Source organism: Stenella coeruleoalba (genome assembly GCF_951394435.1).
Source record: "Stenella coeruleoalba genome assembly, chromosome: 3".
NCBI classification, from domain to species: Eukaryota; Metazoa; Chordata; class Mammalia; order Artiodactyla; family Delphinidae; genus Stenella; species Stenella coeruleoalba.
In genome coordinates, this window is record NC_137148.1 from 162,290,290 (window position 1) to 162,305,575 (window position 15,286).

General features: G+C 58.0%; 2 protein-coding genes across 6 annotated transcripts in view; both read left to right on the plus strand.

Annotated features, from left to right (window-relative positions):
• KCNN1 (potassium calcium-activated channel subfamily N member 1) overlaps positions 1-5,611 on the plus strand; it is a 33,099-nt gene extending 27,488 nt beyond the window's left edge. For 3 of the 4 annotated variants that reach the window (XM_079917283.1, XM_079917282.1, XM_079917281.1), the window contains 2 exons: positions 2,068-2,137; positions 5,061-5,611. In XM_079917283.1, coding sequence (XP_079773409.1) covers positions 2,068-2,137; positions 5,061-5,315 — 325 coding nt within the window. In that variant the 3' untranslated portion in view covers positions 5,316-5,611. The remainder of the gene's footprint in view (positions 1-2,067; positions 2,138-5,060) is intronic. The other variant, XR_013827650.1, reaches the window with a different exon arrangement.
• Positions 5,612-7,067: 1,456 nt separating this feature from the next.
• On the plus strand, positions 7,068-14,415 carry ARRDC2 (arrestin domain containing 2). 2 transcript variants are annotated; one of them, XM_079917585.1, is made up of 9 exons: positions 7,069-7,600; positions 10,415-10,705; positions 10,797-10,863; positions 11,094-11,241; positions 11,772-11,874; positions 11,963-12,219; positions 12,367-12,529; positions 12,797-12,954; positions 13,234-14,415. In XM_079917585.1, the coding sequence occupies exons 1-9, from the start codon at positions 7,342-7,344 to the stop codon at positions 13,285-13,287; spliced, it is 1,500 nt and encodes a 499-aa protein (XP_079773711.1). In that variant the 5' UTR covers positions 7,069-7,341; the 3' UTR covers positions 13,288-14,415. The 2 variants fall into 2 exon arrangements, with proteins under 2 accessions (XP_079773710.1, XP_079773711.1); XM_079917584.1 differs by lacking the exon at positions 10,415-10,705 and having other exon boundaries at positions 7,068-7,600.
• Positions 14,416-15,286: the final 871 nt, after the last annotated feature.

Genomic DNA, 15,286 nt, shown 5'->3' on the forward strand with positions numbered 1-15,286 from the left:
GTTGTTGTTATTACCACCCTCGATATGTTCATTTGGTCATTCCACAAACATTTCCTGCACCAGCTGGTGTGCCAGGCATGGAGGACACAGACATGGCTCTGCTCTGGACCTTGCCCCAAGGGATGTCCCAGAAGGTTCTTTGGGAGAAGTCGGAGGGTAGGAATTGAGGAGAGTTAGGTCTGTGGAGAAGGCACCTGCTCTGTGAGTGACCTTTGTCCCTTTGTTCTGGGGAAGGACTATCTCGCTCACCCTTAGGTCCCCCTGAACACCTCCAAAAAAACAGTGGCCTTATGAGAACAGCTGATGAAATCAAGCAAGTTTGAACTAGGGCCTAAAGGGTGGATGGGATTTGGGTAGGAAACGGAGAGGCAGGCATACCAGGGAGTGTGCACAGTTTGGGCAAAGGCGGGGAGGTGGGAATGAGCACAGTGCCAGGGAGACCAGAGGTACCACCTGCAGGTATGAGGGAGCCACGGCATCTTCTTGAGCTGGAGAGTCCCCATGATGGGAATGCAGTATGAGCAGCCAGTGAAAAGGAAACAGTGGTCTTGGAGAGGACAAACTGAGGAACACAGCATAGGTTTGGGAAGCGTACACATTTCCTAGGGCTACTTTAAGAAAAGTACCACAAACTCGGTGGTTTAAAACAGAATTTATGATCTCACTGCTCTGGAGGCCAGAAGTCCAAAATCAAGGTGTCGGCAGGGCCGTTCTCCCTCTGAAGGCATCAGGGGAAGATCTGTTCCAGGCCTCTCTCCTAGCTTTTGGTAGCCTCAGATGCTCCTTGGCTTATAGAAGCATTGCTCCAGTCCCCCATCTTCATATGATGTTCTCCCTGTATCTTCACATTGTCCTCCCTCTGTGTGTGTCTGTCCAAATTTCCCCCTTTTTATAAGGACACCAGTTATCTTAACCTAGTTAAATTTGGAAAGACCCTATTTCCAAAGAAGGTCACGTTCTGAGGTTCTGGGGGTTAGGACTTCAATATATCTTCTGGGGGGACACCATTCAACCTGTAACAGGAAGGTTCCAGAGATGCCAGGAATGACTTGCCCAGGGCAGGCATGTCAGTGGCTCCTTAGCAAGTCTCCGCCAACTTCCAGGGCTAGGGGTGTCTGTATCCACCTCCACTTCTCCAGACCGAGGGCTGGGTCCTCTCAGGGGTCCTGGCAACACCCAGCATAGGTGGGCCCCAAGGGGCCTCTCCAAGCATCTATCACATGTGGGTGTGCAAGGGTTGAGTTTGGACTAGTGAGGAGGAAAGGAGAGTCCTACCTGGAAAGGTCTCCCTGGGCTGGTTTAGCTACAGAAGGGTGGAGAGAAGGGGTGAGGACAACACCCCCCACCCCACCAGCCCCATAGGCAGCTGTCCAGGCGGCCAAGGTCTCAGAGGCTGAGTGGCAGACTCAGGTGCAAATCCTGCTAGGATGCCAGTGGGCACCGGCTTTGCCCCTCTGAGCCTTGACTTCCCCTTTGGGAAATGGTATGGGCATAGTTTTCTGGACTAAATGTCACCTCCAGGGCCAGGAGCTTGGCACAGGCAGGCATACAGTGGGGCTGCAGGGCCGGAGGCAGCTGCATTTGCTGTGAGGCACTGCTGGAGGGAGGGGGCAGAGGGAGGATGCATCCCTGAGGGCTGGTACCACCCCCTCAGAGGCTGGACCTCTCCCTAGAGCAAGGGCAGCAGCCCCTCCGCCGTCCAGGGCCGCCAGCCTGGCCCTGGGGTGGCGCACGTGGGAGGGTTGGGCATGGGCTGCCCAGGTGTGCTGAGATTAAAATTGCCTTGTGGTTTCTCCCTGCTCCGCTGGGTCCTGCCAGAGCTCAGAAGTAAGTCTCTTCCTGGGGGTTAGTGCATGTGGGCACTGTGGGTGGTAGCTGAACCGCCCTCCAGGCCCTGCTGCCCCCTGCATGCCAGGAGGGAACGGGCTGCAAGGGGGCTAACCTCCAACTTGCCCCTCACCCCCCACTGCATATCCCACAAGGTGACTCTGGGTGGGGTGGGTGCATGGAGGAACCCTGACCCCACTGCAGCCTCTGCACAACCCCACCTTCCCACCTGTCCGACAGGCTCCGGAGTGTGAAGATTGAGCAAGGGAAGCTGAATGACCAGACCAACACGCTCGCAGACCTGGCCAAGGTGAGCAGGGCAGGGTGAGGTGGGGCAGCCCCCTGGTCCAGAAGGAGTTGGTTAGGCCCTCAGAGGAGGATGAGGGATGTTCCGTAAAGGACAAGGCCCAGCTCCTGCCAGGGAGGGAGGGACAGGGCTGGTGCCCATAGTATAGACAGGTGACCCAGGCAAGTGATGCAGGGCAGGCAGGGACCAGCCACCAGGGAATAAGAACCCTGTCTGCAGGGGTCCACTGTGACCAGAGGCTCCAGTTGTTAGAGTGATGCCAGAAATCTACATCTGTGTGTAAAATCTTTACTTTTTAACATTGGCAGCTGTTTTATCAGCCTTTTTTTTTTTTTTTTAATTTCTTGGCCACGCCATGCGGCATGTGGGATCTTAGTTCCCTGACCAGGGTTCGAACACACGTCCCCTGCAGTGGAAGTGTGGAGTCTTAACCACTGGACCACCAGGGAAGTCCCAATTTTTGTCAGCCTTTTTTTTTTTTTGGCATCTATTTTATATTTTTAATTAATAGCTAATAAAAAGTTTTAATAAGAATATGTAATTAGTGGGCTAAATTGGTGAAGTGGTACTTTCGTATTTAGAAATGTCATCTACATACAAGCTCTAAAATCTAAGAGAAAAACAAATTTCTTTTGCTAGGGTTATAAGTTCAAATTATAGCATCAGGAGAAAGCTTATTTGTATAGCAATTAAACATCTTTCAGGAAATTAAAGTTGATTGCAAGAGCTCTGTAAGATCGGTGTGTGTTATAAATGGATCTATTTGTTGGTTCTAATGTCAGGTCCCATCCAATTTCCCACTTTTTTTTTTTGGCTGTACGCGGGCCTCTCACTGCTGTGGCCTCTCCCGTTGCAGAGCACAGGCTCTGGACGCGCAGGCTCAGTGGCCATGGCTCACGGGCCCAGCCGCTCCGCGGCATGTGGGATCCTCCCAGACCGGGGCACGAACCCGTGTACCCTGCATCGGCAGGCGGACTCTCAACCACTGCGCCACCAGGGAAGCCCCAATTTCCCGCTTTTTATTCATCCATTAGAAGATATGTCAACTGACTCAACTTCAGTTGGGCAAGCTCTTAGAATATTTGTCACACTCTTCTGAACTCCCTTTTGCCCTTTCATAAATAGTTCACGTGTGAACTTTGCAGATTGGCTCCAATGCAATTTAATTAAATACTAACGGGGGACTTCCCTGGAGGTACAGTGGTTAGGACTCTGCAGGGGGCAGGGGTTCAATCCCTGGTTGGGGAACTGAGATCCCTCATGCTGCACAGAGTGGCCAAAAAATAAAAAAAAAAAATTTAATACTAACCCACATAAACTTAATTTGAAAGGGAACATTACAGAGGAAAAAACATATTCTAGAACCCTGAAGAAATAATTCAATCGGTAGTAGAAAGAACATAATCCTAAGAGCATGTAGAAATCCTTGGCCAACTAATTTGATGTCATATGAGATTACAGCTCCAAATACATATCGAATGCCTTTGAAAAATTCAGGTACTAGATATTATAGTTTGGATTATCCATATCACACTTCCTTCATTAGTACAGATGATTAAAATGTGAATTTATAAAAGTTATTTAAACCTTCTAATTACAGCAGTATACTCCGCTCCAAATACATTTAATGAAGGCTTCGAAATAAGCCTTTCACTGGATTGGATTAGAGGGTTTCTAATTTTTTTTAATTTAACGAGGTTAAAATGTTTTCCAATATTAAATTTTAATGCTTTCCAAGGTTGCTGATTTAATTTGTATCTCTCCAACAAAACCAAAATGTATATTCTAATAAAAGTTTAAACCTCAGAGAGGGCCAAAAAAGACCCATCCAAGGGCTGGATGCCTCCAGATGTTACTCTCTGGCCCCGGGGGACTGTGTGACCCCTTGAGGCGGGCTGGGGTGAGGGTCTGCAGCCCTACGGGGGTGGGGTGGGGGGAAGCGGGCAGAGGCATTTGTTCATCCTTGGATGGGGTTGGCCTACCAGTAACAGGAAAGGGTGGAAGGCAGGGCTCAGGTAAAGGCTTTCGGACCGGAAGGGAGAGGCTGCAAGTACAGTGCGGAAAGAAGGAGCTGTGGGGTGGATGACCTGTCTCCCTCCCACAGATCGAGAGGTTGGGGTGGGGTAGGGTGTGGCACAGCCCCTTCAGCCCTCGCATCTGAGGCCCAGGACAGGCGGTGAGCTGCGGTCTGTCTGGGCGTCTAGACAGCGCGGAGCTGGGCTGAGACTCGGAACGGTGATCTAGCGCCACCTGGTGGTTACATTTGCAACTAGGGCTGTTCTGCGTGTCCCGCCTACCCACTGCAACTCCCGGGCCCATCTGGACTGTGGCAGAACCAGCCCCTGCTTGCTGGGTTGTGGGGAGCAGTCGAGATGGCAGGGATGCCCCACGACCTTCTGTAATGTAATTGTTGTGGCTGTCGTGTTGCCCGGTCTGTGATAGGGTCAGATTCTTGGGGTGGTCACCTCTCCCCCCCGCAGACTTCTATCCCCTCCCCAGTCGAATGTGGAAAGCAGGGGATAGTTCACAACCGAGCCTCCTCCCCCTCGACCGTGTCCCCAGCCTGGAGCAACACCAGTCCAGAATCACCCAAGACCACCCTCTGGCTTTACAGGCCATGCAGCTAGTTCATCCCCTCACGGCAACTCTGGTCACATCCGCTGGGCCCCAAGACCTCCCTTGACCTTCCCCTGGTCTGCTGGCTCCGAGCCTGGCACTCAAGACCTGTGTCTCTGCTCCCCTCGCCTATCCTCCCACCGCTCCCTGGGGCCCAGCAAGATGCCTTTGGCTGGTTTGGGGGTGCACTCACAGTTGCTCCTCACTTGGGCCGCCACCCAACCGGGGCTGGTCTGCCATCTCTCTGCAACCACCCCTCCCTCTCTCTCACCTGGCCTCTCCTCTCTCCCACCCTCCCTGTCTCTGACAGACCCAGAATGTCATGTACAACCTCATGTCCGAGCTGCACGCCCAGCACGAGGAGCTTGAGGCCCGCCTGGCTGCCCTTGAAAGCCGCCTGGACGCATTGGGCGTCTCCCTGCAGGCCCTGCCGGGCCTCATCGCCCAAGCCATACGCCCGCCTCCACCACCCCTGCCTCCCCGGCCTGGCTCCGGCCCACTGGACCCGGTGGCTCGGAGTCCCCCACACCGGCGGCCACCCACGGCCCCTTCAGACTGCGGGTGACGGCTCTGCCTGCCACCAGACTCCTCAATCTTGGCCATCGTGTGGCCGCCACCTCCACGCCAGCCAAGAAGCCCTGTACAGTGGCGCCTCTTGGAGTTCAAGGAGCTGAAACCGAGTTGGGCTGATTGGACTGGGGCCCGCCAGACTGTCCGGGCAGAGGGCAGGGCCATACGGCAGGCAAGGGCAGGGGCGGGCCACCACTGGCTTCCTCCCTGATTGGAGCTGGGAGAGCCTGGAGCTTCCTCTGGTCCTCTGCCACCCCCAACCCCCGGCTCTCCCCAGGCTCCCGGTGGGTGCGGAGCAGCCAGGAGAGGGGTCCTTGCCAGTTCCAAATAAAGCAGGACCCACCCACTTGCTGCCTGTTGTGCGTGGCTGGGGGACACTCATAATCACAACATGGGGAGTAGATACCCGGCCCTGGGGTTCCAGACCAGATGTGGGGGTCAAGGTGAGCCCATCCCCATCCCCATCCTAGGCAGGTTGTCTCCCGGGCCTGAACTCAATCAGAGACACCTCCCTGAGGACATCTGCGCCGGTCCCACCTGACACCGATTGAGGGGCCCTGCAGAGAGCATGGCCCAGCCCTGGCCTACAGGAGGCAGCAGAGAGTCAGGACTTCCTTCCAGCTGGTTTTGCTGGAGCACCCACTAGGGCCCAGCGGAGCTGTGGGTCAGGGTCCAGTGGGGGAAGTGACATGGGTGAGGAGGGCCATTCAGTCTTCGGCAGACATGGATTGAGCACCTGCTGTATACAGGCAATGTAATGTAAATTATCACACTGACTCTTCACCAGAACCTGAGCAGGGTAGGATGGGGAGACTCAGAGGAGTCAAGCCACCTGCCTGGGGCTACAGAGTGAGGAGGGAGGGGTGAGCCAGGATTTAAACTCAGGGGTCCATAGGCCAAAGGGAAGAATGGACTTGGTGGAGGGCACTCCGTGGGGAGGGGAGTGGTGTGATCCTGGCGTTTGAGGGGCCCCTCTGGGGCAGGATGGAGGGGAAGGTTCTAGACATAAGTAGAATCAAAGGGTCCCTCCAGGCCTTGGGCTCGGAGTGCTGGAGTCAGGTGGGGGAGGCAGGCAGATGCTGGGCCCTGGGTGGAGAGGGAGGCTAATCTGGGTCCAGCTGAGAGCCCAGGCTCTGGCAGCCTCCGATAAGGCCATGGGCCACCTGGCTGGAAGTGATAGGTGGGGCACAAGAGCAAGAAGGGTCTGGGGAGGTGTCAGTGGGCTGTGGTCAGATGTGAGTTCGAGTCCTGACTCTGACACCGGTGGATGCCTCTAGGCGGTGGCTGCCCCTCTGGGGGCCTCAGTTTCCTCTTCTGTAAGATTGGATGCCGAAAATAGGGCACAGTGTTCACCCTTGGGAGCACCCAGTCTGACGGAGGAGGCATAGTAAACACACAGCGGTCACAAACACAGCGACCAGAGCCGTAAAGAAATAAGTCCAGAGAATGACTCTGGTGACATTTGGGCGTGGGTGGGTGGAGAGCAGATCTGGGGAAGGGCGTTCCTAGCAGCGACAGCCAGTGCAAAGGCTAAGAAGCAAGACCCGAGCTTGGTGTGTTTGCGGAACAACCAGATGGAGGCTGGGGCGGCGCCCGGTCCAAAGGTGCCGTGTAGGGGACGAATGAGTCCACAACACAGAGCCCGGTGGCTGCCTCCGCTCCGCGCCAGCCACAGCCGCCCCCGCCCGCCTCTGACTCAAAAAAACAGGGCCCGCCCCGCCCTGGGGGTAGCAAAGTCAGCCGCACGGACACGCGGGCGGCACGTCCCCGGAGGCCCGAGCGCGTCACGGGGGCCGACGCGGAGGACCAGGAAGTCCGCCAACTACGCGCCGGCCGGGTACGGCGGCGCCCGCACAAAGTTCGCAGAAGCAAGAGAACGATCGGGGGGCGCCCGGTGCGGCGAAGACCAACGCTGAGACCAGGGAGGTCTGCAGACGCGCCCCAGCTGTGCGCCTGGTCGCCGGGTGCCCGGCGGGCCCGCGCCGGGTGCGGCAGCCCAGCCGTGCGCCCCGGCCCGAGCCATGCGCCCGGGGGGCGTGCGCAGCTTCGCGCTGGAGCTGGCGCGGGACCCGTGCGGCGCGTACCGCGGCGGGGAGCGCCTGTGCGGCCGGGTGCTGCTAGAGGCAGCGTCACCGCTGCGGGTGACAGCTCTCGAGGTGGCGGCGCACGGCGGGGCGGTCACCCACTGGCTCGAGGGCCGAAGCGTGGGTGTAAATGCGGTGTCCAGCGACTACGCGGCCGCCGAGACATACCTGCGGCGGCGGCAGCTGCTGCTCCTAGGTGAGCCGCTCATCCCCCCCACCCCGAGCCAGGATCCCCCGGGACCCTCTACCCAGGTCTGGGCGCCCCTCTCCAAAGCCAGCCTTTCAACTTAGAGGCTGTGTGGTCGGGTGACCCTTCTCAAGATGTGGAGACCTCCTCCTCAGGTTGTGGACCCTCCTACAGGGTGGGACACCCACCTACTTACCCCCCTCCAAAACCCTCTTTTCCAGGAACTCCTCCTAGGGTCTGGGCGCGCCCCCCCCCGGCCTCCAGAGCCGGGATGCCCTCGACCTAGAGGCTATGCTGTGGGGGAGACCCCCCAATATGGAGTCTGGGGGAATCCCTTGGTGGAACTGGGAGTTCCTCCTCTCTGGACCCTAGGATGCCACGTTAGCCCCAGGCCTGGTGTCTCTGATTCCCAGAGAAGGCCCCTGTCTCACGCCCTGCCAGTGCCCCTTACCAGTTTTTACAGGAAGGGTTGTTCGCTGGGTTGGGGGTTCTGGTGGTGTTTGCAGGTGAGCGGGTGGGACTGCATCCCAGGCAGGGAGAAGACTTGGGGTGGGGTCACATCAGGCTGGGAGTCTTAGGTGTTGGGCATGTCCCTACCTTGCTCTGAACCTCAGTCCCCCACCCTCAGGCCATACAGCCAGTCGGGAGCAGAACAGGGCCAACAGAAAGAGTAAGTCTGTGCCCCAGCACCGTGCTATGTGGCTGAGGAGGGTGTTGGCCTCTCTGGGCTGCCCTGGCCACCTCCTCTTGGGGAAGGCAGACCTCACCATACCCATCTGCAAGATGGGCGGAAGCAGGAAGCAGCTCGAACCTGGCTCCCCACCCGCAGCCCCCTTTTTTTCCATCAGTGCACACACTAGATGCTTTGCCTACAGGCTTGCAAACTTGTCCCAACGGCCCCCAGGTGTGGGGACTCTTGCCTGAGCAGCTGTGGAAACCGAGGCATAGCCGGCAAGGGGTGAGGCAGGAAGGGGCCCTGTAGTCATTTCCCTTTCCCTGTGACTCGAGGGAAATTGGGGCTGGTCTCACCCTACAGTCCTCCTGGTCCCACTCACTGGTAGCTTCCTTAAGATACTGGAGGGGTGAAGCTTGTGGAGTTGCTGTGTGACCTCTAGTGAGGCCCTGCCCCTCTCTGGGCCTCTGGGGACCCATCTGTGAAGCGGACTGAGGGCACTGGCTCAGAATGAGCCTTCCTGGGACTACCCTGGCCGTCCAGTGGTTAAGACTCTGGGCTTCCACTGCAGGGGACGCGGGTTCCATCCTGGTTGGGGAACTAAGATCCCTCGAGCTGAGTTTGGTTTGGCCAAAAGAAAAAACAAAACAAAAAACCCAAAAGAAAGAGCCTTCCCATCCCCCCAGGGTCACTCCATTCCCCACCTCCTCCTGGGCTTATAGCCTCTTGTCCTCTTTCTAGGCTCTATTTGGCCCTGGGAGAAGGTCCCGGCCCCTTATTTCAGCCCCAGAGCCCCCTCCTCCGGGTACCCCCCCCCAGGGTGATCACTGAGTGGACAGCCTCTACCCCTCTCTTCCGGCCTGCCCTTACCCCTATCACTGATTGGTTGTGTCCGTTTATGGCCGCCGGCCCGCTGGGTGTGCCTTGGCCTCAGGGGGTCCCGGTGTGGCCTGAGCCAGACTCAAAGGGGATGGCCAAACTAGGGGGTGGGTTCAAGCAGCAGTGCATCCCTCTGTCACCAGAGGGCGCAGGCGCTCCGCAAATCGCGATCAGTGAGCTCCCAACTAGGAAACCGTGTATGTGGTTCTTCTCCGAGGAGACTGAGGTCCAGAGATGGGTTACCGCCCCAAAGGCACACCACAGCCTTGAATCAGGGGATTCCGTGAGCTTCCCCGGTACTCGGCTCTGTCTGTGAGGGGAAGAGCTAGGCCTAGAGGACAAGTAGGAGTTTGCGGAGGCGGAGGAGGGAGGGCAGGTGCTGAAAGTTTGGAAAGGAACGTCGCGGCCAAAGCGCTGAGGCGCAGCCGAGTGGCAGTGTGTCAGGAGCGGGCTGATGACTCGGGAGAGAGGCTCTGGGAGGGGTCGAGTAGGGGCTACACCGTGATTCATGCACAACCCTCTGAGGTCGGGAATAATTTTCTTCTGGCTCTACAAACGTGGAAACTCAGGTTCCAAGTGGTTGTCACTAGCCCGGGTCAGCCAGCTGAGCGGGTTTCAAATCAGAGGAGGGGGCAGTAGGCGCCCGAGTGGAGGGAGGCCCCATCCACTTCTTCCTCCACTTCTTCCTCCCTCCCCCATTGCACAGAGCGGGGGAGACTGAGGCCCGAGGTAGTTAGTCCTAGGCTTTCAGGGCCTCGATTGGGGCCTGGCTGTTAACACACCCCTCCAGATCGGGCTGGACGTGCATCGAGTCACGTCTGCAATTGGCGGCCGGTTGATGATTAAACCGACGGCAGTATGATCTTGCTGGGTGACCTCAGGCCCGAGTCCTCCAGGCCTCAGTTCTTCCTCTTGACCCCCGGAGTCTGAGATACTTGCTCTGTCCCGCAGTGCTTCAACCTCACACCAGGGTCCACTAGGGTAGAGGGCAGCGGGTCGCGAGCCGGGGCGTTTGTTATTTTGCTCCACGCGTGGGCGGGGCCACGCCTTTCGCCGCGCCATTGGTGTATTCCTCTCCGGGGGCGGGACCTGCGTCTCGCTCCGCCCCTCCCTGCCGTATAAATGCGGCGCCGGCGCAGGCAGTGAGGAGTTTCTGGCTCGATCAGCGAGTGCGCTTGCGCGCGCGTGGTGGGTTTGCGTTCTCAGGCTGCAGCGTCCGCATCTCGCGCCTCCGCGTCGCGGGTTCGAAGCCAGGGACCGGGCGCCGCGAGTTCGTATCCCAGCCGCGATGCTGTTCGACAAGGTGAAGGCCTTCGTGGTGCAACTGGATGGTGCGAACGCAGGCGCCGAGCCCGTGTTCAGCGGCGGCCAGGCGGTGGCCGGCCGGGTGCTGCTGGAGCTGGCGGGCCCAGCGCGCGTGGGTGCCCTGAAGCTGCGCGCGCGGGGTCGCGCCCACGTACACTGGACCGAGTCGCGCAGCGCGGGCTCGAGCACCGCGTACACGCAGAGCTACAGCGAGCGCGTGGAGGTTGTGAGCCACCATGCCACACTACTCGCGCCAGGTACCACCTGGGGACCCCTGCACGGCGCGTGCTGCGCGCTCCGGGAGCCCCTCACAGCCACTGAGCCTCCCCTTCTTGCTCCTACCTGCAGACACCGGAGGGATCACAACGCTGCCTCCTGGACGCCATGAGTTCCCATTCAGCTTCCAGCTGCCACCGTAAGTCAAATGGGGTGGAGGATTGCAGGGGAGTCCCTAAGTCTGCAGCCCCTTCCAGGTTTGGGACTCCACTGCTCGGTATCTGGGGACCCCCGAGCCGCAAGATTGTCTCCCGGGGGGGGGGGGTGACCAGGAGTGCCTCGTGTCTCTCATCCCCGTAAGTCTTTGGGAATCTCCCACCCGGGAGTCTGTGGATCTCACCCACTGAAGCCCCTTCCCTCCACCCCCAGGACGCTAGTGACTTCATTTGAAGGCAAACACGGCAGTGTCCGATACTGCATCAAAGCCACCCTGCACCGGCCCTGGGTCCCTGCCCGCCGGGCAAGGAAAGTGTTTACTGTTATCGAGCCTGTGGACATCAACACACCAGCTCTGCTGGTGAGTTGCTGCCCTTGGGGAAGGTAGGATGGGAGCATCACAGGCAGGGTCCTGGCTATTTGGTGACTGGCTCCTCACTCCCTTCTCAAAGTGGGGGTCACAGCTGAGCCCTGGCAGGGAGGGAGGCAGTGGGGGAGGTAGGCATGGGAATGCCTGTGGAGTCCAGTGGAGCCAGGTGCAAGTCCCAGGAGCACCAGTTGGCTGTGTGTTTCTGGCTGAGTGTCTCACCTTCTCTGAGCCTCCTGTGCCTCCTCCATGAAACGGGACTCAGTCAGAGCTTGCAATAATAATGGCTTACTAAGCGCTCATTACGCACTAAGCGCTTGGCTTGTTCACTTCGTTTTCAGTTTAACGAGATGAGTCATATTCCTGGATCCATTCTACAAATAGTTTCTAGATTGTTAAAAGGAAACCAGGATACTAGGCCCTGCCCCAAATCCTCCTTCAGCTGAGGGTGGTTTAGAGGCTTCAGGGGGTCTGTGGTTGGCACAATGGGATGCATGTTATGTCCTTTCCCTCCACCCCACAAGGCCCCTCAAGCGGGAGCTCGGGAGAAGATCGCCCGATCCTGGTACAGTAACCGTGGCCTTGTCTCTCTCTCAGCCAAGATCGACCGCAAGGGCTACACACCAGGTAGCAGGTGGGAGGGGCTGGATTGGGAAGAAGGTCCGTGTCAGGGTTGCAGGTGGGGAAACTGAGGCCCTGCTGTCCCACCCTACAGGTGAGGTGATCCCCGTCTTTGCCGAGATCGACAATGGCTCCACGCGCCCAGTACTGCCACGGGCGGCCGTGGTCCAGACACAGACCTTCATGGCGCGAGGTGCCCGCAAACAGAAACGAGCAGTGGTGGCTAGTCTCTCAGGGGAGCCTGTGGGCCCTGGGCGGCGGGCACTGTGGCAGGGCCGGGCGCTGCGGATCCCTCCTGTGGGTCCTTCTATTCTGCACTGCCGCGTGCTACATGTGGACTACACCCTCAAGGTAGAGTATCCTCGGGGGCTGGGGTGGCTGTGTCTGATCTGTCCTCCAGGCTGGGGTTCCCCCCGCCCCCCACCAAGACCTCCTGCCATAGAAGGAGTGTGTGGCCGAGGCTGCCTGGGCACCCTCTATCACGGCTCCTTCCTCCAGGTCTGCGTGGACATCCCGGGCTCATCCAAGCTGCTCCTGGAGCTGCCGCTGGTCATCGGCACCATTCCTCTGCATCCTTTCGGCAGCCGCTCGTCCAGCGTGGGCAGCCATGCCAGCTTCCTGCTGGACTGGGGACTGGGCGTCCTGCCAGAGCGACCTGAAGGTGAGCTCTCCATCCTGCTGTGAGGGGCATGGGTGGGCAGAGAGGCAGGTGCCCGGCTGACTCTCCCTCCCCCAGCCTCGATGCCCCCATCTGTAAAAGTGCTCAGTAACAGTCATGTTGGGAGTATGAATTCCCCCAGGATCCCAATCCAAGGGCACACAGCTCAGCAGCCCCGGAACTGGCACAAGCCAGCTCCCAGCCATTGTCCCCAATTCTGGGGCTGCCCGCCTCCTCTACCAGCCTCACCACCCTGTCTGTCGATTCCAGCACCTCCCGAGTACTCGGATGTGGTGGCCGATGAGGAGGTGGCGGCCGTGGAGCAGAGCCCCTTCCGACTACTGCAGGACCCTGACATGGGTGCTGAAGGCCCCTTCTTTGCCTACATCCAGGAGTTCCGCTACCGCCCGCCACCCCTGTACTCTGAGGTGAGCTTGGGGGGTTCAAGAAGCCCCTGTGGCTCTCCAGGCCCTGGGAGCCAAGATGAGGGTAGAGAGCCACAGATGAGTTTTAAGTAATGATGGAACTCCTATACATCCCCATACAGGTGCGAGGGCCTGAACCCGCCTTGCACCTTAGTCTGTTCCTGGGTGTCACCCCCGGGCCAAGTGTGGGAGTGGAGATGAGGAGGGTGGGGAGGGGTGTTTCTGAGCCTCCAGGGCCTCCTGAGACTTGATGGGATCGTTTCCTCCCCACCCCCCCCGCAGGAGGATCCAAACCCACCCTCAGAGGCCGTGAGGCCCCGCTGCATGACCTGCTGAGTGGCAAGTGGAAACTTCAAGGGATGAGGTTGTACACATGCTTCCATCAGCGTGGACATGAGTGAGGAGTGGCTGGGTCAAGAACAGACCAGCCTGACTGCACTGAAGTTGGGGAAACCGAGTCTCAGAATGGGGCAGGGCCATTCCAGCATCACACAGAGCAGAGGAAGAGCCAGTCTGGAGTCTGACATCTCTGGACTGGTTCTCATAAGGTATCAAATGCCCACCATAAGATCTGAGAGACTGTTCAACCTGTCTTTGCCAGCCTGTGGTCCCCCAGAAGCCTCCAGTCTGGGAGAGACAGAGCCAGACATAAATACTTCCAGGCCCACAGGACCAGAGGAAGGGACCAAGAGCTGGGAGAGTCCAAAGGGGGAGCAGGAAGGCTTCCTGGAGGAAAGAGCATTTTAGCTGAGGCTTTGGTGCATGAATAAGAGCTCAGAGGGCAGGCAAGCAAGGGGAAGGAAAAGTCGAAGAAGGTCAGAGCCGAGTGATGTGTGGAGACCGCCCCCTTCATCTTAGAACTGGGGCTCAGAGAGCAAGTGCCTCTGTCGAGGCCACACTGCAAGGTCCGGCAGGCGAGAGGGCCCAGGAATGAGGCATTCAGGGAAGCAGGTTATCAGAGCTGTGTGGGGCAACAGGGCAACAAGGGCAGCGACTCCAGCCTTCGAAACCTTTGAAAGCCAGAGATTCTTGGCCCAGGCTAGGCTTCTTGGGGGCCCCTCCACACACTCCAGGACGTGAGAGCTGTCTGGGTATTGTATGGCCCGAGAAACCCAGGTTCGGAGTGGGACAGACAAGACCAGCTCCATCACTTGCAAAATGAAGATGTGGGGCCCCTTGTTCAAGAATTCAGAATTTCAAGACGGGGACAGCAGAGCATTAAACCAGGCTGCGGGGACAGAGGTCAGCCTGGGGTGACACAGCAGGGCCAGTGTGCTTCTTCTGGGCACCCCCTGTGTCCTGGAGGGACAAAACATAATGGGGCAGCTGGACAAGCCCCCAAGTGCAGAGTCCCAGCCCAGGCTGAGGCAGGACCCTCGCCTGGGACTCTGCATTTCCGTTAAGCCTTAAATCGTTCTCTTTTGTACAATTATTTTTTAAAAATAAAAGCACGGAGGAAGAGACTGTGCTTAGTGGTTTATTGCCCTCAGGTGCCAAGGAACCTGGGGTGGCCTCGTCCACCATCTTGAGTCTGGATCTCAGATGGAATTCCAGACTGAGGAGGGTTGAGGGGCCCATTGTCCAGAAGGTGAAGGTGAGACCCAGGGACACATAGGGAGACAGCTCGGGCTGGCGCCGGATGTGTTCACCTCGTGCAGTAGCAGAGGCTGGGACCGTGGACGGTGGAGGGCAGGCAGAGGCCTCATCTGTCCCCACAGAATGGAGATGAGGGGGCAGAGAGGTGCCAAAGGCAGGAGGAGCCTGCCTATCTATGCAGTCTGGGCTGGTTTTGCTTTTACTGTGGTTCAATTCATACGCCATCGGAAAGTGTACAATTCCTTGGCATCCCTTTCCAGTGTTGGGCCACCATCACCTCTAGCTAGTTCTAGAACATTTTCATCAGCTGCTAAGGAGATCCTGTCCCCATGAGCAGCCCCTATTCCCCCTCCCTTAGCGCCAGGCAGCCACTAATCGGCTTTCTGTCGCTGGATTTGCCCGTTCTGGACATTTCGTGTAGATGGCATCGCAGGATACGCGGCCTTTTGCGTCTGGCTTCTTTCGCTTAGCATATTTGGAGGTTCAACTCCTTTTGTTGCAGCATGACGCAGTGCTTCAGTCCTTTTATGGCCAAATGATATTCCATTGTGTAGACGAACGACATTTTATTTATCCACTCACACCCTGTTGATGGACATTTGGGTCGTTCCCACCTCCTAGTGGTTGTGGCTCACGCTGCTGTGGTCGTGCTTGTACGAGGGTTGGTTTGAATACTCACAGCACTTTAAGGCAGCCCTAGCGGTGTGGAGGTTGTCATTTTTCTGGAGTTGCAGGTGGG